This window comes from Bombus vancouverensis, chromosome 14 (genome assembly GCF_051014615.1).
Source record: "Bombus vancouverensis nearcticus chromosome 14, iyBomVanc1_principal, whole genome shotgun sequence".
In the NCBI taxonomy this organism is placed as follows: Eukaryota; Metazoa; Arthropoda; class Insecta; order Hymenoptera; family Apidae; genus Bombus; species Bombus vancouverensis.
The window spans coordinates 105,518-131,544 of NC_134924.1; the positions used below are offsets into that span (position 1 = coordinate 105,518).

At 36.3% G+C, this 26,027-nt stretch overlaps 2 protein-coding genes across 3 annotated transcripts; one reads left to right on the forward strand and one right to left on the reverse strand.

Moving 5' to 3' along the window:
• Positions 1–1,830: 1,830 nt before the first annotated feature.
• Positions 1,831–4,849, reverse strand: LOC117158191 (uncharacterized). 2 transcript variants are annotated; one of them, XM_033336842.2, is made up of 5 exons: positions 4,762–4,849; positions 4,235–4,411; positions 3,806–3,961; positions 2,303–2,464; positions 1,831–2,048 (listed from the first exon to the last, which is right to left on the reverse strand). In XM_033336842.2, the coding sequence occupies exons 2-5, from the start codon at positions 4,283–4,285 to the stop codon at positions 1,902–1,904; spliced, it is 516 nt and encodes a 171-aa protein (XP_033192733.2). In that variant the 5' UTR covers positions 4,286–4,411; positions 4,762–4,849; the 3' UTR covers positions 1,831–1,901. The 2 variants fall into 2 exon arrangements, with proteins under 2 accessions (XP_033192733.2, XP_076480482.1); XM_076624367.1 differs by having other exon boundaries at positions 4,235–4,301; positions 4,762–4,803.
• Positions 4,850–14,550: 9,701 nt separating this feature from the next.
• On the forward strand, positions 14,551–24,037 carry LOC117158201 (cytochrome P450 6B1). The gene is made up of 5 exons (XM_033336854.2): positions 14,551–15,036; positions 18,990–19,512; positions 22,984–23,205; positions 23,403–23,654; positions 23,789–24,037. The coding sequence occupies exons 1-5, from the start codon at positions 14,698–14,700 to the stop codon at positions 23,962–23,964; spliced, it is 1,512 nt and encodes a 503-aa protein (XP_033192745.1). The 5' UTR covers positions 14,551–14,697; the 3' UTR covers positions 23,965–24,037.
• The last annotated feature ends 1,990 nt before the right edge of the window (positions 24,038–26,027 follow it).

Consider the following 26,027-nt stretch of genomic DNA (forward strand, 5'->3'; position numbering starts at 1 on the left):
AAAATTGCTCGCCTATCACGATCGGATAACGATAACGGCCGACCAGTACTTTTCTTTTTGTCATAATCTTCAACATTTTTTAAGAAATTCTGTATTACTTTACGACTTCTTCTTATTACTTTCGATATTTTTGCTACTGACAACTGTTGCTGCTTTAGTTCAAGAATTTGCTTTTTTTCAGACTTATTTAATATTTTTCCGCGTTCCATACTTACAAATTTATATAATATTGCACTGTTATCTTTACTCGTTGATAGATCATAAACTACTGAGCAATTTCTAAACATACTAACAGAGTGTGCTATTATTTCGTTCTTAGAATAAAACAATTTTTTTTTGTTACACACTAAACCTCATAATATTTTTAATTATTTTCAACGAACCGCATATTCTGAGCTCATAATGTTTTAATATTATACGCTACAGACGAAAAACTTTACACGCGTCATTGAGAAATTAAAGTGTTACGTCGCGTAACACTCTACCTAGCCTAGGCCACACACCGCGGGCAAGATGGCAACCAGATGTCTTCGGATACTCACCGCATACCCTCAATAGTCTCAAGTACCTTCCATAAATCTCAGGAATTTCCTAGTCGAGGTCCTTTAAACTGAACAAACGTCTGTTTCCAAAGCATTTCTAAAGACCTTTGTCTACTACGGCTTGAAAAGGGAAAGTTGGTTTTTCTCACGTATGATGCAACTTTCCTCCCACGAACCACTTTCTCTCGAGGGCGGTTAAGACCCTTCGTTTAACTAATTAACAACGAAGACTATTTCCCTCGCTCCCTTAGTCAAAATCGTCACCAACAAATCCGATGGTCCCGTGCGCTAGACACACCCATCCTTAGCTTTCCTCCGCCACAGCATCGTCTCCGAACATCACTGATTTTACATCCTTCGAACAGTCAACATCCTTCGACCGGGTTTACACCCGAAGATCAGTCAGTCTCAATCAAGCATCTCGTCAAGCGGTCAGCAATTCGAATACAGTGAGTCGACAAATCCATCAGTATACGTGATAATCCGTCTAGAGACTCAGGTCGCACTCATTCGTAGTCACCTCATAGCAAATATTCATTTTGTGTTACACCGAAGTTGTTGGTTTGTGAAAATATATAATAACCTGTTAGCAGCAGCGTTATCTTTCATTTAACCGCCCTTATTATCCCAAAAGAAATAAGGGATCGAACGATTCGCGGCGTCGATTAGCAAATCGTAACGGGAATTTACGACTCCCGTTGGCGCGCTTCTTCGAGATCGTGTCTCCCCGCGAACGTGCGAAAACATAAAGGATAGCACACCTGGGCTATCTCTTTGACAAGGAGTGTATGTTATAATATGTAAAATGATTATAATTAAAATGTAAAACATAAAAGAGATTATAATTAAAGTGGCATGGTGAAAATAAATATTGCAAGTATGTATAGATACACATAAATATTGGGTCATCTGCTGATTTCATAAAGGGACAATTGAAAGGTTAGTAAAAATCAATTATGAATCCTCATAACTAATTTTTTGGGTACCGAATAGTGAAATAGCAACGGAGAGCCCGAATGCTGGGTTAAATTGATCCACAGACAGATAGTTTTGCAATAACATTGTTTTGTTTTCGTCGTTTTATTTTCTGTAAGATGCGAGTCGGCTGATACGGTGAGCGATCTATAGATCAAATTATGGTGACCTGGCTGCGAGGGTTCATTTACTGACTCATCCGTAAAATCGCAACTCATCTGCAATATGTAGCAAAATACGTACGCTAATTCAATAACTATAAGTTAGCAGATACCTCAGTAAGAATATTTAAAATACTGTAAACAACGTATAGTATGCTTGCTGGTCAATCTTTATTTTAAACATTATTTTGAATTCTATACGAACATAGGTTCGAAAAATTGATCAGTATATTCTTATATAAACATCAATGTGCACTATGGTGGTATCTTCGTTTGTTAATGTCATATTAAATAAATAATGACCATCGGGAAGTGATGGCGGTAAACCATCCATGTTGTCAATTACGTAGTCTTCTAGTTGGTAAACCCCCTAAAATGTAATAAATTATAAAGTTAATTACCTAACGTTCTCAGAAAAATGTATGTAATACAAGATGATTTCTTTCTTTGCTCATTACATATGTACATATATTGTAAAATAGTTTATCAGAATAAAAAACAAAATTTGTATTTTATTAGGCATATAATAAAATATGGATGAAAAAATAATTAATTCCTCTTTGATAAAAATAAATTAAGGTTCTCGTCTGTATTATATTTTTGAGTATCAAATTGTTTACACACCGGGTCCGGAGGGCAATTATCTTTATCCATGTCGATTGCTCTTAGCATAGGTACCATTATAGATTTTGAATCCGCTACAATCTCACAAACACTTTTATCTACATGAAGCCCAAGATCAACCGTATATTCACCCATTCGAACCGTAAATACGTCGGCTGTTACCTATAAAACAAATGTTGATGATACGAATATTAATTTAATGATACGAGTAATTCTGTAATCTATCATGTATAGGTTATATATATAATATCTATTATATATATTATATATTATATATATTTTACATAATTTCATATCGTTTCTATTACAAGGAGATATAATTAATATGTCTTGTATATATCATAATATGTATTATAATAATACATGCGTTACATGATAATATAATGAATTTTTTAACCTTTATTTTAATCACTCCGTTTTCGTGGTAGGATTATTGTTTTAATATAAACTATAATACATATTATTAATAGAGAAGATAATATAAAAGCTATTTCTATTTTAATAAAGCTTTTCTAAAACCACATAATTAATTTACCTAATTACTATATACATACATATATCTTTTTTTTAATCTAATCGTCGTTTATTTCTCTTTCATGTATAATTGGAAGAACTCAAATAAAAAAAAGAGATTTAATTAGAGAATTCACTGGTCTCGCTATAATGATCGTTTGAATACTTGTAAGAAGAAAATATGCAAATAACATTTTTTTTTCAATGGATATACGTTCATCATTTTCCTCTAAGAAAGCGGAATTTTCTCTATTCAAAGAGATCGATAAGAAGACGCATCTCAATGAGATGCAAAGTTAACTTACGGTTAGTAATCATGATTACATTACAAAAACTTCTTCCCTTGTAAGTAGGTATTCCAGGTAGGTATTACGTATCATAGTTATTTCCTACTCACAGCGCTAAGTAATTAAAACACTTGATGATATTACTGTTACATTGAGGTAAATGTACATTTAAACTATAAACTCGAATATGTGTTAACAACTACAAATTTTTACATGTTTTTATTAGTTAAACAACTAAAAATGATTAATATTCAAAGCAATTGTAGAAAAATTTCGAATATAGCAAGATACTTATATGCACGTACATATGTAGGTAGAAATAGCAGCCAATATACGAAATATAAAAAATTAGAGCGACAATCTTAGTTGACGTAAGATGGTTGTACTACAACTACATATATTAGGTTGTTCGAAAGGTTTCTTTCGTTTTATGAGGAAATAATAGATGCACAACGTTTTTTGTTTTATATTATTTTGTCGAATTACGTACGATCCATTTTGTTCTGTTGAGATAAACACCGCGACATTTCACAGACTTGGTATCACGATTGTGCATGAAGGTGCACTGTTGTAAAAAAACACGTTTGCGAAAGAAAGACACTTTTCGGACAACCTAATGTATTGAAATTTTTATTAAATTGTTTAAGCTAAATGATTAATCGTTATTTATGATACTGTAATCGAAAATACTTTAAATACATACCTTAGTGTCCTCAGGAAGTGTTTTAATGATCTCTACATACACGTTCAGACTAGCCCCATATGTGCTATCATAGTTTAGTTCAAGATCGCATGACTTTATATATTCTTCATTAATTTGACTACAGTCAATATCTTCCAATAGTATGTCGTAATCTGCCTTATATTAACAAATATAAATTACTTAAATTAAAATTAAAAATGTATTATTTTCTTGTAATATTCAAACTGTAATTATTTCTACTAAAAAAATGGTTATAATTACAATAGGTTTGTTTCATCCAAAAAGCAAACGTACCTCGAACTTTTGAACAACGTGAAACGTTTTTATAGTATTTCATAAAATATTACTCCAAAGAGAAAATAAACTTACTACACGACTTAATACATCATTTGTAGGAAAAAGTTAATTATTCAATTATTTTATCCTTACCTGCACCATGCACCATCCTAACGCGCAGACTGTGAACAACCAGAAGAGCATCTTGACAGCTAGTATCCTAGACAGCAAGTAGCATTAAATGGACTATTTCAATCTGTTAGCGAATAATATTGTCATTCGGTTATCCCAGGAAAAGAATCCCGTTTGGTAATGTAACATCTGGTGGATCTGTGATTTTATCACAACTTATTGTCTTTTATAGTCGTGAAACTACTACAATGAACAACTACATAAAAACATTTGTCACGAACATTGTACATTTTTAATTACGAGGATCATAGTAAAGATTGCTATACTATCATTATGTTATTATTTATTACGTATGTAAGTATACTATTATTATGTTATTATTTATCATTACATATGTTCATTGACAAATAGCAACGTATTCGCCGCAAACATATTTCAACAGCTTTTTGTAACATCGATATTAGACGCATTATCTAACCTTTCCTCAAAGCGACACTAAATCGTCAACTATCATAAACATACATACAATAGATATTTTTTCAACTTACGTGTTTAGAAGAATTTTAATACTGTTGCGAGATTAGAACTCATCGGATTATGTATTAAACGTTCCAGAAGGTTCACTCTTTATACAGTGAAGACATTGTTTCCTCCCACTCTGGCTGCTAAATAAGTACTCGCAACAATATTGTTTATATTATTGCATAATATACGATGAAATAAATATATAAATAGCAAAATGTTTAATCGTAGATTCAATTTGTTGTATTATAAACTTTTTATCTCGATTTCTTTTTTGTCTAAAAATACATTTCTTATACCTTGAAGCACTATAAGTGTAGAACATTTCTCAATTTTTCCCAATTTTTATTTCGAGTAATAATTATAAACTAAATTAAATTAAACGTGAAATGAGGAATTTTTCTATTTACCTATATGTTCGTTACCGTATATGGTTAAAGGCTGTTTTAAGAGCAAACCGTTCAATTTGAATGAGCGAATAAGATAAATGATCGGTCGAAACTTATAACGTTTGAACAAGAGTTCAAAGAGTGACCAACTTTTCATTTTACATTTTTTTGTTTCATTCTTCTCTCACCTAAAACTACATGCATCCGTGAGAAATTGAAATTTCCCGCAGAAATGTGCCTGTGTATCAACAAAAATGATATTCTCGGGCTGCAGCCAGCTTCTATCAAATAAGACAATTTATTGGCCGTTAACACTGACATGCTCCCTATTAATCGACAAAAAAAGGGACATAACGTGACCTGTATCCGCTATTTTTCGATTCATGACCTTGAACGAGTGAGTTATCATTGTTGCCTGAAGCAATACATCGCTCACTAGCCAAAAGATAAATTACAATATCTTTGATGCATTCGTTTCACGATGAAATTCTTGCTCTCGAGGATATCTATCCGAGACCAAATAACCCTACGAATAATCTGGACATTGGTGTTTTGCAAAAAGTGTAAATATGTAAATGTAAAAAATATGATTTTAACGTTAATCTTCCTCCAACATTTCCACCTATACATACCCATCGGTTAATAATGTAGAATCTCAATTATCATAACGTCGATAAAATTTCATGTTTCAAGTGACAACATACATAATACAATCATTAATATTTGTTTCTTATGAAAAGTTAAAAGTAATACCGTATACTATTTATATTTGATCCCAGAAATACAATAAATTTTGACAATGAGTAAATAATTATTTTCTAAATTGCTTATTCTGATTTTCAGTCTCTCATTCTTAGTCAGTGTTAATAAATTCCAACAATAAACTGCTCCACAGACCTAAAGGAATTTTCAAAATTACTAATTTAATAATTAGTCAATTACTGCGAAAATATGCATGTGCATTTAATGTACATTGTGTATAAACATCTGTAGTTCAACGATAGTGCATCGAGTCTGAAATTTCCTAAACAAATCGCGTTTGTGAAAAATTTAATTTATCCCCCGAAAGATAAATCAACAAAGCAAAACAGGAAATTTCGCAAACGCTAACTTACGACCTATCATCACTTCGATAATACACGGACGCTTTACGAACTTATTCTAATTCCGACTGGATGGACACGCGGTTAAATGGATTTCATCAATTCATTTACCACTTGATCTAGTTGCGCATTTCGATTATATGCGTACTGTACATGCACACTGCACACTGTACACGCGAGCCACAGCAACGACGGTTCCTGATAAAGTCGTGGGAACGGATGCGGCCTACGATGCAATCGAATTAATCTCGATCGAACAACACCGTGTTACAAAACGAAACAGGTTATCGCGTGTTGTTTTTGAGAACGTAGCTCGTTATTGGCTTCCGCCGCGATTTTCCTTCTTCTTCCTATCTGTTCCTCCATGCTGCGCTTCGTTAATTAGAATGTAACCTGTGCGATGCGACGCGATTAAATTACTCGGCTAAAGTAATTTATACGATCGCGAACGAGCTTGGTCGTTGTAAACACCATCGGTGTAGCATATATCGGTTACTCGTAGATTTAGAAAAATTGCGCGTCTGTGATATCTTTTGTAAGGGAAACGTCCAAGAGATAAAGAACGGCGAGGATTTATATAGATAAATAATGAATGGCGAGAATAGTCTTGTCATTGCCGAGATATTTGACGTAATAGATTTTAGGATAATGAAAATTTATTGCGTAGGTACAAGATTTATCTTCTGACTCATTCTTAGTAGATTGGAGATTCTCTGTTCTACATTATAATTATTTATTAGTTAGAAAGAAATTTTAGCAAGTTATTTTTTTGTAATAGATTATTAGCGTCTTAGTTGAAACTATAGGTTGAGTTTCATATTTCTGGGGAAAGAATGGTTTGTAGGGATTTTAGCAACTGTAACGTCTGATTTAAGTTTTTTAAACTGTTTTATAGAAGGTGGATTAATATTGAGGTGTGATCTACCACCAGAAAATTTCTTACGTTATAGAACGAAATCGCGCAATAGACCAATCGCGGGGAGACGCAATCGTGAAGAAACGGGAGTTGTAAATTCCCATTACGATTATAATAATCGACACCACGAGTTGATCGATGCCCTGATTTTAGTTGAGATAGGGAGAGGATATAACTCTGCGATTAACAGGGTTATAAAAACTATATATTTTTAACACTTAAATTACACCGTTGCTTGTCATATACGTTGTAGACAATGATTTGGCGTATAGAGATGCGATACACTGGCACAATATTCGTTAGTAATCGAGCAAGGCTCTTAGAGTTTTTGTTCTAGTTGACGTAGCAATAAGGGAAAAGACTAACCCGGTACTGACATGTTGACTATTCTAACGTTGAAGAATAAGTAAGTTACGGTGCCGATGCTGTGTCAGAGGAAAATTGACACTGATGTACGTGGTAGTGATGAAAATCGATTAATTTTTCTTTTCGAAAATTCAAAGATTCATTCGTTACGGGTTTCCTACGTACTCGCGTAAATACAGGCCAGTTAGAAATACAATTAATTGATCCTAACATCACCGTACAAAGAAGTCCTTATAGATTTCGCGAGGAAGAGCGCAGAATAGTACGTGAGAGAATAAGCGAATCAATTAGAGCCAAATATCATAAGGCCTAGTAATTCATCGTTCGCGAGCCCTATGTTACACGTGAAGACAAACGATGGTTCAGATAGATGATTTGCAGATTTTCGAGAACTAAATAAAAATACGGTCGCGGATCGATATCCTTTACCCCTTATTGCGGAACAAATCGCGAGATTGCAAAAGCGAGATACTTTATTAGTCTGGACATGGCTAGCGGGATTCACCAAATCCCTATTCATCCTAATTCTAGGAAGTATACAGCATTGGTTACCCCCGATGGACAATTTGGACAATAAGTTGTTATTTCCTTCAAATTCTTTTGTGCCTTTATTCGGTCCATTCGACGTCTTTTATTTGCATAACATAGTTCGCATGCGCGTCTAATGTTTCTTCCGGAATCATTTTTCCGAACGGCGATATTATGCTGACTCCGTCGAAAACAAGGATTTTTGCATTTTCAAACAACCCTAATAATTTTGCAACTAATATTTTTCTAAATATTCTAATATTTATGTTCTTGCTGCAATTTCGTAAACCATCAAAGCGTTTACAACAGAAATTCCCAGACGAAGTTGCATGCCAAGTCTTCTGTATCATTTGATCCCTCTTCTAATTGTGGTGGCATAAGAAACCATTTGGTCGGAATAATCTATACCACACTTTTCTTCATTATATTCAACAACAGCTAGTGGTTTTAATGTTGTGAACAAACGAAACGAGAGATCATTCTTGAGATTTCTTTGAAAACACGCGTGGCAGTCAACGTGCCGTTCGTACATTGTTGTCTATTTGGATGATGTTCTAATTATTGCCATATCTCCATAGATCAAGCTCTAGAAAGATTGTACACCGTATTAAATACCCTCGTAAATGTCGGATTTTCTTCTAATTTTTCTAAATGCTCTTTCCTAAAGACATCGGTACTCTACTTGGGATATGTAATCCATAACGAATAAGTTCGTCCCAATCCGGGTAAAATACCAGCCTTGAGTTCTTTACCTGAACCGACGACCGTCACACAGCATTGGCAATTCATAGGTTTAGTTTCTCCCGAAAATTCGTCTCTAAATTTTCACACGTCTCTATACACACTTACTTCCGGTAACAAAAAAAAAAAAAAATAACTTGGACAGATAAGCACGAAAAGCTGAGGCAAAAGATAGTTTCCGTCCTGACAGATATTTTGGTGTTAACGATATTTGACCCTAATTATCTGATAGAATTACATACTGACGCTAGTTCGGATGGATAAGGGGGTTGCTTAAATGCATAAGGATGAAGGTAAAAAGTAGAATAGTAGAATACTACAGTAAAAGATCTAGCCCTGCGGAATCTACATATCATTCATATGAGCTAGAGACGTTAGCAGTTATAAATGCTGTTAAACATTTTCCCCACAATTTACACGAACGAGAATTTCTTGTTGTCACTGATTGTAATTCCTTAAAGGTATCTAGTAATAAGGTGAATTTAAATGACAGGGTTACAGGTGTTGGGCTTACGTACAAACTTTTAATTTTGACATTGTGTATCGAGAAGGTAAACGAATGGCTCACGTAGATTTCTTTCCGCGGAATCCTATAGATATTGATCATAGTATAATTAACAAAGTCAAAGAAAAGAAGTTAATGTGGTCGAAATCTCAGAAGATTGGCTGTTAGGTAAATAATGTCGGGATCCTCATATTTCAGAAATCGTCACTAAATTGCAAAATGATGAGCTCGCGGAAGATGTCGCAAATGTGTATGAATTATGATCTGGTACCCTTTATCGTAAAATACAAAGAAAAGGCAGAACTCTCTGCTTGCCCATTGTCCCAAGAGGCGTTAGGTGATCTGTTATTAACCATGTGCACCAGTCAACTATGCACTTAGGTTAGGATAAAACGCTTGAGAAGCTGTACGAGTATTACTGGTTCGAAGGAATGGCGAAATATGTTCGTAAATTCGTAGAGAACTGTCATGTTTGTCAAGTTTCGAAGGCAAGTTCAGGTAAATTACAAACTGAATTACATCCTATACCTAAGACCAGCATACCTTGGCATACAGTTCACATGGACATAACGGGCAAACTAAGCAGTAAAAGTGATTCGAAAGAATATGTCATTGTTTTGGTCGACGTCTTCACATATCGTATATCTGCATCATACTCGTAAAATAGATTCCCTTAGTACCGTTAAAACACTTAAGTCTGCTATATTTTTATTCGGCGGTCCTTGCCGGATAATAGCGAATCAAGAGAGATGTTTTTACTGGCAAAGAATTCCAAGATTTCTGTCAAGGTAAACACTAAACTTCACTTAATCTCAACTGGTGCGAGTAGGGCCAACGGACAGGTAGAGCATATTATGGGTACGTTGAAACTTATGTTCACAAAAAGTAGATATCTCCGATGTAAGACAGCAGGCAATGGAGAACATAGAAATTAGTGCTAGGTACGATAAAGGTGGATTTGACAAAACTAAAGCTAAAGTAGTTAGGTTTAATCTTGGTGATTTCGTATTACGCAAAAACGAGGAAATAAAATCAATCTAATTTAGATCCAAAATTTAAGGGCCCGTTTGTAATAGCTAAAATACTGGAAGGAGATAGGTACGTTTCGAAAACAATAGACAGTGAACGATCCTATAAATACAGTCACGACAGATTGAGAAAAATGCCAGATAGTTGTATTCCCGCTGAGTTGGGTGTCTGTAGCGATGGCGAGAACAGTGACCATGGCGATATGAGTACCCCGATCTCGGAGGATCATAAGCATAATGACCATAACATCTAGCCGAGTATGTTATGAAGCTTGGTAAGGTCGCGTGTGATGGGTTCACATGCACCATGAGTGATAATGCTATGAAGCTTGTTAAGATCGTGTGATGGGATCACATGCACCATGAGTGATAATGCTATGAACCTTGATGAGGTAGTGTGATGGGTTCACATGCACCCGGGGCGACAATGTAATCAAACGCACGACCTGTGTGGTCGTGCGATCCAGAAAAACGAGATTCATTTGGGTGCGAAATCGATAATGGCCCATCAGGCCATTGCGATCAAACTGATAACCCGCAGGATGCAACTAGCATTTTGAATACTAATCATGTTGCTACTAATTTGTATTCTTCTATTCCTTTTGTTACCAAATCACCGAACAAAATTTGCTGTTGAACTGGACCCTTGGTTTATTTGGACATTTAACTAAATTGTAAACAACGTTAATTGTATCGAGTCTAATGTGGGAAAACCCAATATTTTAGTTACACCCGAGGACGTATGATCGTCAGGATGGCCGTGTCGGAGATGAAAGGACACCGCGGCCTTTCTTTGGAATTCTTCGGAAAAACTTCAATATTTTAGCCTCTATAACTTAGCTCGATTATAATTGTTCGAGATTTGTGATAATGAGCTTGGGCTCGAGGCGACAACAAATCGCTGAACGTAGCCGCGGTCACGGAATGAACGTTTTTACCTAACATAGGAATGGAGTAATTTTATAGCTCTCCTTAAAAGAAATAGTTGTAGCGGCACTCGACAGTAAACATTACAACGGTTTCTGTCCCGTAGCTCGCTATACGCAGACTCTATTCTCCGGGTAAGATGATGACCAAATGTCGATGCATCTCCACATTACATGTGCAGCTAGCCTGAGGAGCCGCTATCAATCTTAGGATTTAGTTAACTAAAGTCCTTCAAACAGACAAACAGTCTTTGTCCCAACTACGGGAAGATAGGGGAAGTCTGCTTTTCTCACGAACGATGCTTCCCGCAACTTTCCCTCAAGGGCAGCTAGCATCCTTTTCTAACCACAAACATGGAAATTGACCAACTAGCAGTAACGCCAATTTCCCTCACTTTCCGGACGAAGGCTTTCCTCGACGAATCCGATGATCTCGTGTCCTTATACACACCCCATCATAGTTTTCCTCTGCAGCATCATCGCGACGGAAAGTCATTCTCTCGTGAGGTCGTATTAGCGAGTTACTTAGCGTCTTTGCGCTCGGTGAATATTTACGTTTTAACAAAGAGCTAGTTTAGTAATACTTGAATCGTAGACAAGTAAATCGAGTCCAACTTAGACTTTGGAAGAAAGTTTGAAAGAAAGTTTGTTATCCCGTTGACCGCGGATTCATTATCGAAATTAAGATCATTGTCATTAGTGTTTAATCACCGGGGTTACTTGTCAATTCTGGAATATTCACACTTGTACTAATAATTATATTTGCACTAGTCAATGTCTTCTCTATTGTATAACAACAATGTGTAATCCAAATGAAAATTCGTTTCACACTCCTAACCCTAATAATAATGTGAACCCGATATATATATGTCGGGTTAACATTAGAATTTAGGGCGCGTAACGATTCTTCGTTTGAATTTGCCATCGTTTTACAAAGCAGAGATTATATTTACGCGTATATATCAGGCCTGTAAGTATGAAACCGGAATTTGCCTAGCTGATAATGTAGTTACCACTAAACTGCGTCATTGATGCCAAAAGTCTTTGTTGACATCTCACAAACATTTTCGACTCAGAACAATACAAGTTTCATACAACAGCATAGTTTGTAATAGCGTTGAACGTGTCAAATTTTGTGCCTGGAAACTACGATTTGCGGATAGCATTGGTTTTCTGTTACCATTTGAAGAAAACTGCTGCAGAATCGCATCGAATGCTTGTCGAAGCTTACGGTGAGCATGCTCTTGGTAAATCACAGTGCTTTGAGTGGTTTAAAAAATTCAGAAGTGGCAATTGTGACGTGAGGAACGAAGAACGTGGAAGACCACCGAAAAAGTTTCAAGACAGTGAATTGCAAGCATTGTTGGATGAGGATGACGCTCAAACGCAACAACAACTCGCTGATCAATTAAACGTGACACGAGAAGCCGTCTCCATACGTTTGAAAGCCATGGGAAAGATCCAGAAGGTGGGAAAATGGGTTCCACATGAACTGAATGAAAGACAGCAAGAAAACCGAAAAACCACTTGCGAAATGCTGCTCGCCAGATACAAAAGAAAGTCATTTCTCCACCGAATTGTGACTGGCGATGAAAAGTGGATATATTTTGAGAATAATTTTAGGCATAAAAATACGATTGCTGAGACGCTCGGTATACTGCTCGATGTGTCACTCTCCAAGGCGATACACGAATCATATCTGATGGAAATTTTTCTCGCTGTACGATTGCATTTGTTTGTTATATGCTCGTTGGAAGCATCGAGAAGGTTCCAATCGTCGTTGCTAGGCAGTTTCTGCCAAAAGTTTGATGTATACTCGTTGAAATTTCCAAACGCCGTTGCTAGGCAGTTTCTGTCTGGAATTTGATTATTAATACAACGTATGCCCCATTATATCGACACCTCCAAAGTACAATCCCATGTGGCCAGGCCCGTTCTTGAGGCCGTGTACGCCACAACCACATATCTAGGGAGAACCATACAACCGCTCCACACCTTCGTCAGGCAAAACGTTTATCCCGTGACCGTGGCTACGTTCGGCGACCAGTTGTCACCTCGAACCCAATTTCGCTATCACAAATCTCGAACAATTACAATCAGATGGAATGACAACAATTGCTTGATTACAGCTATGATAAAATCTAAGCTAAAGCATTAAAGGACTTTTCCCAAAGTTGCAAAGGGAAGGCTCCGGTTTTCCTCTCATCTCCGACATATATATATAACACATATAACATATGCAAAAAATGACAATACAGATTATAAAATATTAAAATGTAACGGTATAGGTATTTGTAACAATTACATATTTAGCTATAAAATTACTCACAGCCAGTGATCTTCGTTAGATGTTTTCTTTTTAATCGACGATTATAATAAAAATACATAATTATAATATTAGCAATTATGTATACCTATACATATATAACAGAAATCAGTGGTATTGTGCTTAGCGTATTGTCACGTAAATTTAAGGGTAGGTTGATGAAATAAAGTAGCTGAGTCGTAACACAACTACTGTCTTTATTTTCTAGCACAAGTTTATCATACACTGATCGGAGAGATGTTCACTGTTCGATGGTTTTTTCTATTTCTCTCAGGTGTTCTCGTCTCATTACGGAGGAAAGCTCGGTGTGGGTGTGCCCTTTTTAATTAACAACGCGGATTCGCTGTTCGCACCTTCCGTTAGGAAAAGTGAGGGTAACGATCCACGATGTCAATTGGTTATAAGTCATGTTAATAAATGAAGATAGGAGGAGAAAGCCTCCTACCAACGTGGCTAGTAGGTAATATTGTTTATGGGAAAAACCAGCTTTTTCGTTAGTCAAGTATTGGATTTTTCTCATTAGGAAACTCCCTGCTTTCCCCGTAATTAGTAAGGACGTATAACAACCTAAGGGCTGTTTCAAGGACCACCCATAAACAGATAACACAGAAATAATAAACTTAAAAAGTTTAAGTGACTGAGGATACGGGGTGAAACCCGCACACATCCGGCCTCTGATATAAATTGACGTTACAGATTCGACGTTTCAAGATCTGCATAAAGAATGCAACTCGATTTCGATCACGTTATCAATTACATTGTCTGTTTTGTCGCGTTTCTGCATATAATATAGCAAGTATTGTTACGCGACAACATAGCGAGGTTCGTGAACCCAGAAAGATTCTGAAACGTTTTTACGACGCGGCGCAGCGCTATCGAAATTCAGAATACATCTTTAGACAGGCATATCGTACATTTCGATAAACTTCGACATTTGGGTGTATTTAAGACGCAAATTATATTAGCATATCTACATTCTTCGGGACTTCGTCGAATAGATCGGGACAGTGAAGCATCAAAGAAAGCATACTAACTGGGAAAAAGTTAATTTTGTAGATTCCTTTCGGGAATCGACTTTGTGCTTGTGCAAAATTTCTTCCAACTTGATAAAAATTAGAATTTAACAAAATCATCATGTCTTGGCTAATGATAGAGACGATTGGATTTATTGTCACTGTATTCGTCCTGCTTTATTACTATTCTATGATAAAGTTAAACTACTGGCGAAAACGTGGTGTCAAAGGACCAAAGCCTCTTCCATTTTTGGGTAATTTCAAGGATGTGCTTCTGGGAAAGGATTCGACTACGGACTGTTTCCAAAAAGCCTACAATGAATTTAGAGATGAACCGATGGTTGGAGTCTACGGAGGTCACGAACCGCTGTTAGTATTAAGAGATCTGGATTTGATCAAGGATGTTCTTATTAAAGATTTTAACAAGTTTGCTCAAAGAACGCATGGCGCCGTACGAGAGGTATATGTATTAACATTTTATGTTTTACTGAAACAAATCATTAATTTTATTATTATTATGATAATTGATATATACATCTTATGAAGTAATTGAAATTTTACGTGCTATATTATAATTGGGTTTATTGGAAAATTGCTCATTCTAATAAAGCTGTTGTAGCTATTAAATAAATTTTGTTAGAAGTTCCAGAATGAACAAATAAAAATAGTCAAATATACAGTATGTTTGATAGCTAGTGAAACAAATTTTGGAAAAACAAACCAAAGTAAGACAAAAGTTCGGAATATTAAAACCGTATTTGAAACTTTTATTGTTTCAATGTTTTGTTCAATTTTTCCGGTCTTATTTCTTGCAATCGCTCTAAGTCATATGAAAAATAGAGACTAAGATATGAGCTGAATTACATAATAATAGCCTATGGACAGGCAAGGAAATCATAAATTCGATATGTGAAGTTTCATAGCGTAACTGTACTTTTATTCCGTGTTATTTGCCAAAGTTGATTGGCTTTATTAGCTAAAATATTGAGGTATTTTATTCTTATATTTATTGGTATTTATTACGCTTCGCAATACTTGTATTGATAGAAATCACGTTCAATTGCTATAACACCTGCAGCTATTATTGTGTGAGCCATTTATTCACAGCTTGAATGAGTTGGCGTTCACGTTGTTTTAAATTAGAACGAAATGAAATAAAATTTTCCACACAAATTGAAATACATCATTATTTTTAAAAATAAGCTATTGGTAAATAAGATACAAAGTTCAATATTTTTTTTTACGTGTGATTATACTTTATCTGTTATGACCCGTTGATTGCAAATTCCCTACCTTATAGTCAGAAATGCGACTATAATGATTTTTTACATTCTGTTTTTAAGCGAATCTTTATTTGTTAGATATATTAGCTTGTTATAAATTGTAAATTCCACATATTTATTATTATGTTTTGCTACGAAATGATGAATAAGTGAAAACAAATGATGTGTTTGTTCATATTAACGATACGAATAAACAACTTTTGCATACGTAATGTGCAAAGATACGTAAATTAAATAGTAGCTTCAAAGAGAAAAAATTTCCCACCACTGAATTTAGAATTCAGTATTTACAAATGAATACACATTCACTATATTATTTTTAACAAATCATTGGTGTTATACATTATTTTTAACAATTATTCGTATTAGCATTTATATATATTGTAATATTATTACTTTATAGTAAAAAAGTATTATCCAAGTACATGTACCCAGAAATCGGAAGCAGTTAGGTACTATAATTGAAACCACTATTTGACATTTAAAACAATTACTACACTTATATCAAAGTTGTATAATGAAATTACTTAAAATTTTAATGCAAATAATTATTTTTGTCAAAACATTCATTAATCTATCGTAATCTAAATTAAATAATCTAAATTCAAGCTATCAACAACTCAAGGTTTTTGGACCTTATTAGATACTAGTCTGTATCTTTGTAGATATTAAACTTTGTATATGTGCGTTTGTTGAAATTCTTGTAATAACGACGAACCGGACATATCTACTTATACGAAATTTATCAATTGCGACATTGTTATGATGTTGGTTCGTCTATTACATAACATCAACTAAATATCAATATCTTATGTAAGAGTATCTTCTTTAACCATAATAGGTACATTTTATCGTTTATTTACAAAAGTGCAAAATCTATAAAAGTACAAAATGCTTCTTATTGTTAGCAAAAATTAACGAAGACTTACCTTTAATTTTGATTTTGATTCAACCTATAATTTTTTATAATTTATAGTATCAAATGGGAATGTCCGATTATACCAGAATCATTTTAATTCTTGTCGTAATCGCGTTACTTATGGTACCGAGTTCTGTTCGAGCAGCCGAGCTAAACGGACGTGTAAAACAGTGCTTCAATGGCAAAGGCAGAGAACACGAGAAAACAAGAAAAACCTAAATAAACTTACAAAGGAATTAACGAATAAAATAAGGGAACATCATAATAACGAATTCTCAAAATTCATCGAATCACTATCCGCGCATGAGAATACCAACTACTCCCTATGGAAAGTCACTAACAAAGTTAAGAAAACAATAAAATCAATCCCAGCAATCAGAAAAATGGACAACACATGGGCCAGAAGCAACGAAGAGCAGGCAGAAGAATTTTCGAAGCACCTACAAAATATATTTTCACCGTACGAAATTAATAACAGCATCCCCAGATGGCAAACAAATGAAGAAGTGGAAAATGCCAGCAACACAACTGATAAATGCTGCACCATACTCAGCACAACAGCGCAAGAAGTTACAAACTTAATTAAGGCAACAAAGACAAGTAAAGCACCAGGATTTGACTTGATCAATGGAAAAATCTTAAAAAACCTTCCCTCAAAGGCAATAAGACTAACAACGATAATATTCAACGCAATTCTAAGAATACAGTACTTACCTGCACTATGGAAAATAGCACAGATCATAATGTTACCCAAACCAAACAAAAATCCACATCTAACTGCATCCTACAGGCCAATATCATTATTACCTGCGTTTTCCAAATTACTAGAAAAAATAATATATAACCGCCTAAAACCAACAATAGAAAAAGAAAAACTAATACCGGACCATCAATTTGGATTCAGGAATAAACACTCCACAATAGAGCAAATGCACAGGCTAGTCAACGAAATAATACTATCACTAGAAAACAAACAATACTGTACAGCCCTCTTTATGGACATTGAGAAAGCATTTGACAAAATAAACCACGAAAGCCTACTACAAACAATCAGGAAACAATTCCCGGAGCAAATATACCAATTAATAAAACATTACTTAAGCAGCAGAACCTTCGTAATAAAAATCAAGGACACATACTCTGAAGTCAAAGACATCAAGGCAGGGGTTCCGCAAGGAAGAGTCTTAGGACCAATACTATACACATTATACACGGCCAACATACCAACAACTACCAATAGCAAAATACTGACATTCGCGGACGACTAGTCAGGCACACTAACCCAGAAACAGCAGTCAAATTACTACAAGAACATATCACAAAAATAGAAAAATAGCTGCAAGATAAACAAATAAAAGCAAACCCCGATAAATGCAACCATATTACATTCACACTGCGAAAACAGACACCAACAAACATCCTACTGAATGGCACGCACATACCGCAAACAAGGCAAGTCATTTGACCTAGGACTCCACCTAGAAACACAACTCACATGGAAACAGCATACTAAATCAATAATAGACAAAATACAGACAACAAGGGGACAAATGCATAGGCTAACAAGTCGAAAATCCAAATTAAGCATAGAAAATAAATTAAAAATATACAGAACGATCATAAAACCAATCTGGACGTACGGAATACCACTATGGGGGACAGCAGCAATGAGCCATATAAACAAAATAGAGACAGTACAAGCTAAAATTCTTAGAAGAATAATAAACGCCCCATGGTACGTTAGAAACGAGGATATACGGACCTGGGAATACCAACGGTCAAAGAGGAAATTAGAAGACACGCAGGAAAATATAAAGAAAGAATAGGAACACGCCCAAATCAGCTAGCTATGGAAACGATCAACACCTCAAACATGGATAGAGGACTGAAAAGGAAACACCCAGCAGACCTCACAAAGGATACAACCCAACAAACACGAAGATGGTATCCCGCTGGGGGTAGCTACCCACATGATAATCAAACAGCTAAAAAATTCTACCAAATGTCCAAACTGGACAAATTGTGAATGTAAATAATTAAATAAAAAAAAACCTGTGGTACCCGCATTGTAGCCGCTGAGTAGTCGTATAATAATATATTTATTTATATTAACTATAACCTAATTATATAGGTATAATTGTATTAAAATTGTTTCCGGCTTATCTTTCATACCACATATAACAAACAGGTAAAATTCTTATAATTTTACAGGTCGAACCATTATCTGAGCAAATCTTCAGGCTGGAAGCAGAAAGATGGAGACCACTAAGAATCAAACTTTCACCCTTCTTCTCGACAGGAAAGCTAAAGGAAATGTTCCACTTGATGACAGACTGTGCGAACACTTATGACAAGTACCTAGAGAAATTAGCAGAAAAGGGCGAGCCGATTGAATTTCGTGATACTGCCGCGAAATTCACCATTGACGTGATCGCTGCTTGCGCGTTTAGTATTCAAACGAATGCTATAACGGATGAGAACTGTCAGTTTCGTAAAATGGGAAAGAGAGCTCTTGCAGCAAACACCGGACAATTTCTCACGGATAGATTGAGGGAATATCCATTCCTATTCAGAATTTTTGGTCGCTTCTTCACTGATCATGATGTTATTAATTTCTTCGAAACAGCCACCAGAGAAGCTATGGATTACAGAATTCAGAATAATGTTCACACAAAAGATGTTATCGATATTTTGGCAGATTTGAGACAACACCCTGAGAAAATTAACCTTAAAGGTAAGAAAAAAGATTAAAATTGTTTTTGTATAAAAAATTGTATTTTTGTCTTCATCTTCGATAAAAGTTTAAATGCTTTTAAACAAGTTTGCAAATATGTACATAATTATTTATGCAGAATCCATACAAATTTGGTAAAGTATAGAGTAAATGAGACACTGATTTTTTATTATGTGCTAGTATGACTTGAAGTACCTGAAGATTATATAATAAAAACTAAGTTTTAAATTTTGATAATCTTTCATATATTATTGTTTAGAATTAGTATATTATAATATTAATTATAAGAAGAAGAAAAACTGAAAGAGAGAAAGAGAGAGAGAGAGAGAGAGAGAGAGGGAGGAAGAGAAAGAAGATGCGAAATATATTTGTCGGATTCACATTATGATTAGGGTTAGGGGCGTGAAACGAATCTTCATTTGGATTACACGTTGTTATTATGAAATAGAGAAGACATTGACTAGCACCAATCTGATTATTACAGAATTTGACAAGTAACCGTGGTAATTAGATACTTGAGGAGCTAATGACAATGATCCTAGGTTCAATAACGAAACCGCGTTTAATGGGATAACAGAATGCGCTTTCTTCCAAAACCCAAGTCGTACTCAACTTGCTTGGCTACGGTGCAAGTATTACTAAACTAACTCTTTGTTAAAACGTGGAATATCCACCGAGCGCAAAGACGCTAAGTAACTCGCTAATACGACCTCACGAGAGAATGACTTTCCGTCGCGATGATGCTGCAGAGGAAAACTATGATGGAGTGTGTATAAGGACACGAGATCATCGGATTCGTCGAGGAAAGCCTTCGTCCGGAAAGTGAGGGAAATTGGCGTTACTGCTAGTTGGTCAATTTCCATGTTTGTGGTTAGAAAAGGATGCTAGCCGCCCTTGAGGGAAAGTTGCTGGCGGGAAGCATCGTTCGTGAGAAAAGCAGACTTCCCCTATCTTCCCGTAGTTGGGACAAAGACTGTTTGTCTGTTTGAAGGACTTTAGTTAACTAAATCCTAAGATTGATAGCGGCTCCTCAGGCTAGCTGCACATGTAATGTGGAGATGCATCGACATTTGGTCATCATCTTACCCGGAGAATAGAGTCTGCGTATGGCGAGCTACGGGACAGAAACCGTTGTAATGTTTACTGTCGAGTGCCGCTACAACTATTTCTTTTTAAGAAGAGCTATACTATTACTCGATACCTTTGTTAGACAAAATATTCATCCAGTTTTTTTTATTATTTAATTTATACTTTACAATTTGTCCAGCTGGTCATTTGGTAAATTTTTCTAACTTAATTGGTAAGTAATATGTGAATGGCTACCCCCAGTGAGATACCATCTTCGAATTTGATTATTTTATTTCTTTAGTGAGGCGAGTGTTTGTTTGTTAGGTTATGTCCTTTGTGAGATCTGTTGGGTGTTTCCTTTTTAATCTTCTTTTTATGCTTGATGTGTCGACCGTTTCCGCTGCCAGCCGGTTCGGGTGCGTTGCTATTTTTTCTCTGTACCTTCTTGCACATCTGCTAATCTCTTCCTTGACCGTTGGTATTCCCAGGTCTTTCCGAATGTCCTCGTTTCTAATGTACCATGGTGCGTTTACTATTGTTCTAAGAATTTTAGCTTGCATTGCCTCTATTTTGGTTGGTGGGTATCTTGAGGTCGCGGTGAATTGTTTCGTTGGTAACATACCAAGGTGTGTCGATTAGGGATCTTAGCGTTTTCGATTGGAAACGTTGAAGTATTTCAATGTTGGAGTTACTTGCTGTTCCCCGTAGTTGGATTTCGTAGGTCCAGACAGGTTTTATTACGGTCTTGTAGAGGCTAATTTTGTTCTGTGTGCTTAGGTTGGAGCGTCGGCCTGTGAGCCAATAGAATTTCTTGAGTTTGTCCTTGAGTTGCTTCGTTTTATCTGAAATATGTTTTTTCCAAGTTAGCCTCCTGTCCAGGGTCATGCCCAGGTATCGGACTGAGTCCCTGCTAGGAACTGTTGCATTGTTGATAGTGACCTGGGGGCAGGTTTGTTTTCGGAGCGTGAAGGTTACATGTGAGGATTTCCTTTCGTTAATTTTGAAGCCCCATTTATGAAACCACTTTTCCATTGAGTCGAGACATCGCTGGAGAGTGGATGAAGCAATTATCGGGTCTGCGTGAGAAGCTAATAGCGCTGTGTCGTCAGCAAATGTTGCTATTGTTATCTCTGTTGATATTGGTAAATCGGCAGTGTAGATGGAGAACAGCAGGGGTCCGAGGACACTGCCATGCCAGATTCTATTGGAAATGTTGTGGAAGTGGTGTCTAAGTATTGACCATGAATTGTCTATTGGTTAGGTAGGACTTTAGGGTGGAGTAGTAGGTGTGTGGTAGGAATTTTTTTAAGTTTGTATAGTAGCCCTTCGTGCCATACTTTGTCGAATGCCTGTTGGCCTAAGAAACATGAAGCTCACCATGAACAATGTCGCGAGAGCCGAGGCGCCGTCAGGTCCATCAATGTGTCGTCGGTCTTTTCAATTGTATAGTTTTGTAGAAATGGCCTACGTGACCCTGACAACGAGCGTCTGCGGAACACGTGCGTGGTGGGCCTAAGAAAAGACAAAGGGTTGCTAGAACAGCCAGAGTGTGAGTTGAGAAATCAGAGAGTGTAAGTGGAGGAGCCGGAGAGTATGAATCTGGAAGTTGAGAGTCGAGTATGATAATAAGACGTACGACGATATTGTAATCGGGTTTTATATTGAGTATCGCCTATTAAACTAAACTTAACTCTAAATAAAACATCATCACTTGTCCTTACTCTAAGACCCATATAAGTTACCACATAAATAAACTCGCTACAATCGAAGTTATTCAGAACAATAGTCAACGCCCCATGGTATGTTAGAAACGAGGATATACGCAAGGACTTGAAAATACCAACGGTTAAAAAAAAATCGGCAAGTACGCAAGAAAATACAAGGAAAGAACGACAACACATCCAAACCAGCTGGCTGCTAAAACGTGCAAAACCCATATCAAAAGAAGGCTAAGGACAAAACATCTCACCGATCTTGTTAAAGAAATATAATTGACAAACTGTAAAATGGTATCCCGCTGGGGATAGCCATCCACGTGTTATATAGTAATAAAGTGTTAGAAAAATTTACTAAATTTGCTGGACAAATTGTATGCACAAAAAAAAGAACTTGGGAAAGGCGTACGTGACTATCGTTGGTCATGGACGGCTGCGGAACATGTGCATGTGATGGGAGTGTGAAAACTGTGATAAATGGATGACTCGGTGGGGAAAGTTAGTTAGTTGCGAGTTGTCGATTGTAGTGAGTTGTGAATTGCAAATTGATTAGTTGTACCAATTTAGTTGTTTTAGTTGTATTACATTACTACATTAAGAAATAACTCTAAATAGTCGTACTTTCCTGTTTCATTATTGTAAATAAATTCATCAAATAAATACAGTCACTATAATATATTATTTACAGAAGCGGATAGTTTGTTTCTGGCATCTCAGGCTCAGCTTTTCTTCCTTGCTGGTTTCGGAAATTCCTCATTGACGATCAGCAACGCTTTGTACGAACTTGCATGGAACCAAACAGTTCAAGACAAACTCCGAGAGGAAATCCAAAGTGTCTTAAAGAAATATAATGGGGAGATCACTTATGACGGAATATGCGAAATGAAATATCTAAATGCGTGCCTACTAGGTATATGTAATTCTTACAGTTTTCATTAAAACGTTATTTCATGACGGGGTCTATTACTATTCATTTGAAATTATTTTCAATGCATTGATGCGTAATTTTTAATTCTTAATTTCCAGTTACTAACTAAAATTGAAAAATTATTATCTTTTACAGCCAAGCGTATTCAATATACCTAACTATTGTATATTTATTAATAGAAACTTTAAGAAAGTATCCAGTAATCCAATGGCTGTCAAGAACAGCGATGGAAACCTACACATTCTCAGGAACAAAAGTCACCGTACCAAAGGGTCAACAAATCTTCCTACCTGTTTATGCAATTCAAAAAGACCCAGAAATCTATCCAAATCCGGAAGTGTTCGATCCTGATAGATTTTCCGATGAAAATATTAAGACCAGACATGCAATGGCTCACTTACCATTTGGAGATGGTCCAAGACACTGCAGTGGTAAGAAGCGTTCTTATAAAAAAACTAATAAAATGTTCCTAAATTATGAATTTTGAAATCAATAATTTTCAAATGATCTTAATAATAATAATATCAAATATCTTAATAACAATGTCAAATAATATTTCTTTCAGGCATACGATTGGCAATGAAACAATTGCATGTAGGAATGGTCACCATCGTGTCTAAATTCAAGGTCGAAGTATGTGAGAAGACTCGCAAAGTATATAAACCTGAGAAGAGGCAATTGTTCCTTCTCCAACCCGCTGATGGAATATACCTGAAAATGTCAAAGGTTGCGGCAGCATAAAAACGTTTATGATTATTTAATTTCTAACATATTTTAATGACTAATAAATAGCAGTAATTATTATTATATCCTATATTTCTTTCTTTCCTTCTTTGCTCTGTATATTTATAACTCTTTTGTTATATATTGACGAAGTTGACTGAATAGTAGCGTATCTTGTTGCGAAATCTTACGTTTAAGTTTATGTATGATATACTTAAACACGATTGCGCATAAGAACATATACCTAATAATAAATATTGATATATAATATTAAAAATTAATAATAAGTTAATACATAAAGTTGATATACAATATATTATATATGTATACGGGTACAGTTATACTATTATATATGTCGGAGATGAAAGAACACCGGAGTCTGTAATTGAACAATTGTAGTTATTCAATCCGATTGTAATTGTTCGAGAGTTGTGATAATGAGCTTGGGCTCGAGGCCTTTGCCTAGCAAAGGTATGGAGTAATTCTATAGCTCTCCTTAAAGGAAATATTCGTGGCGACACGCGACAGTAAACATTCCAACGGTTTCTGTCCCGTGGCTCGCCACACGCAGACCCTATTCTTCGAGTAAGATGATTGCCAGATGTCGATGCGTCTCCGCAGTACATGTTCGGCTAGCCCGAGGGCCCGTTATAAATCTTAAGGTTTAGTTAACTAAAGTCCTTCAAACAGACAAACAGTCTTTGTCTCAACTACGGGAAGATAGGGGAGACATATTTTTCAACGAGCGCGGTCTCCCACTAGCAACTTTCCCTCGAGGGCGGCTAGCATCTTTTTCTAACCACCGGTATGGAGATTGACCAATTAGCAGCAACGCCAATTTCCCTTACTTTCTGAACGAAGGCTTTTCTCGACGAATCCGATGATCTCGTATCCTTAGACACACCCCATTATAGTTTCCCTCTGTGGCATCATCGGGACGGGAAAGGCATTCTCGTTCGCGATCTCACTGATGAAAGGAGTAACCCTTTACGACCAGTGAATATCACGCATCCGACTTAGATTTTGTGAGTACGTTCATCTATCATCCCGTCGACAGCGGATTCGTTATTGAACCTAGGATCATTGTCATTAGTTTCTCGAGTGCCTAACTACCACGGTTACTTGTCCGGCTCTATAATAATCGTATTTGCACTAGTCAATGTCTTCTCTATTGCATAACGACAACGTGTAACCCAAACGAAGATTCGTTTCACGCCCCTAACCCTAATTCTAATGTCCGCTCCGACATATATATGTTGTGTATATCGGAGATGAAAGGACATCGGGGCCTTTTCTTTGGAATCCTTGGGAAAACCCCAATACTTTAGTCTAGATTCTTATCATAAGCCGTACTTAAGTAATTGTTTACGATTTAATCCGATTCTGTTCGTGGCGGATGAAAAGAGAGTTTTGCGTTTCGTCCCGGGACTACCGGTGGACTCGTCAGTAAAGCTATGCCCGGTAGTCCCTGCCTTAGACGTAGAGGGTGTCTCGCTAGGTGCGGTATTTGTATCATTCGCCCGTATATTCGACCGCTAGCGAGATAGACAGACTCGTTGTCGTCGTAGCCCTCTGGTGTTGGCGGTTGGTACCCGCGGATCGCCCGGGAGGTGTTGCGCCGCGTTGATACCTCGACCTGTCGGCGTCCTATTGATACCGATCCGCCACATGTTTACCCGAGATTTGTGACAATGAACTTGTGACTCGAAGTGACACAACCAATCGCTAAACGTAGCTGCAGTCACGGGATGAACGTTTTACCTAACAGAGATATGGAGTAATCGTATCGCTCTCCTTAAAAAACTATAGTTGTAGCGGTACGCGACAATAAACCCTCCAACGGCTTCTGTGCTGTGGCTCACTACACAGAGACCTCATTCTTCGGACAAGATGATTGCCAGATGTCGATATATCTTCATAGTATATTTCCAGCTAGCCTAAGGACCCGCTACAAATCTTAGGATTTATTTAGCTAAGCTTCTTCAAACTGATAAATAGTCTTAGTTTTAGCAGCCCCTCAATCTATCACCTACTACGGGAAGATAGGGGAAGTCTGCTTTTCTCACGTACGACGCTTCCTA

What these genes read in the sequence shown, in the direction of transcription:
- LOC117158191 (XM_033336842.2), bottom strand. Translation starts at nt 4,285, where the DNA reads ATGCTCTTCTGGTTGTTCACAGTCTGCGCGTTAGGATGGTGCATGGTG. An exon ending in CACTTCCTGAGGACACTAAG is followed by an intron (nt 2,465 to 3,805) that starts GTATGTATTTAA and finishes TTTGTTTTATAG; the next exon opens with GTAACAGCCGACGTATTTAC. An exon ending in ATAATTGCCCTCCGGACCCG is followed by an intron (nt 2,049 to 2,302) that starts GTGTGTAAACAA and finishes ATTACATTTTAG; the next exon opens with GGGGTTTACCAACTAGAAGA.
- LOC117158201 (XM_033336854.2), top strand. Translation starts at nt 14,698, where the DNA reads ATGTCTTGGCTAATGATAGAGACGATTGGATTTATTGTCACTGTATTC. An exon ending in CGCATGGCGCCGTACGAGAG is followed by an intron (nt 15,037 to 18,989) that starts GTATATGTATTA and finishes ATAATTTTACAG; the next exon opens with GTCGAACCATTATCTGAGCA. An exon ending in TCTAAATGCGTGCCTACTAG is followed by an intron (nt 23,206 to 23,402) that starts GTATATGTAATT and finishes ATTTATTAATAG; the next exon opens with AAACTTTAAGAAAGTATCCA.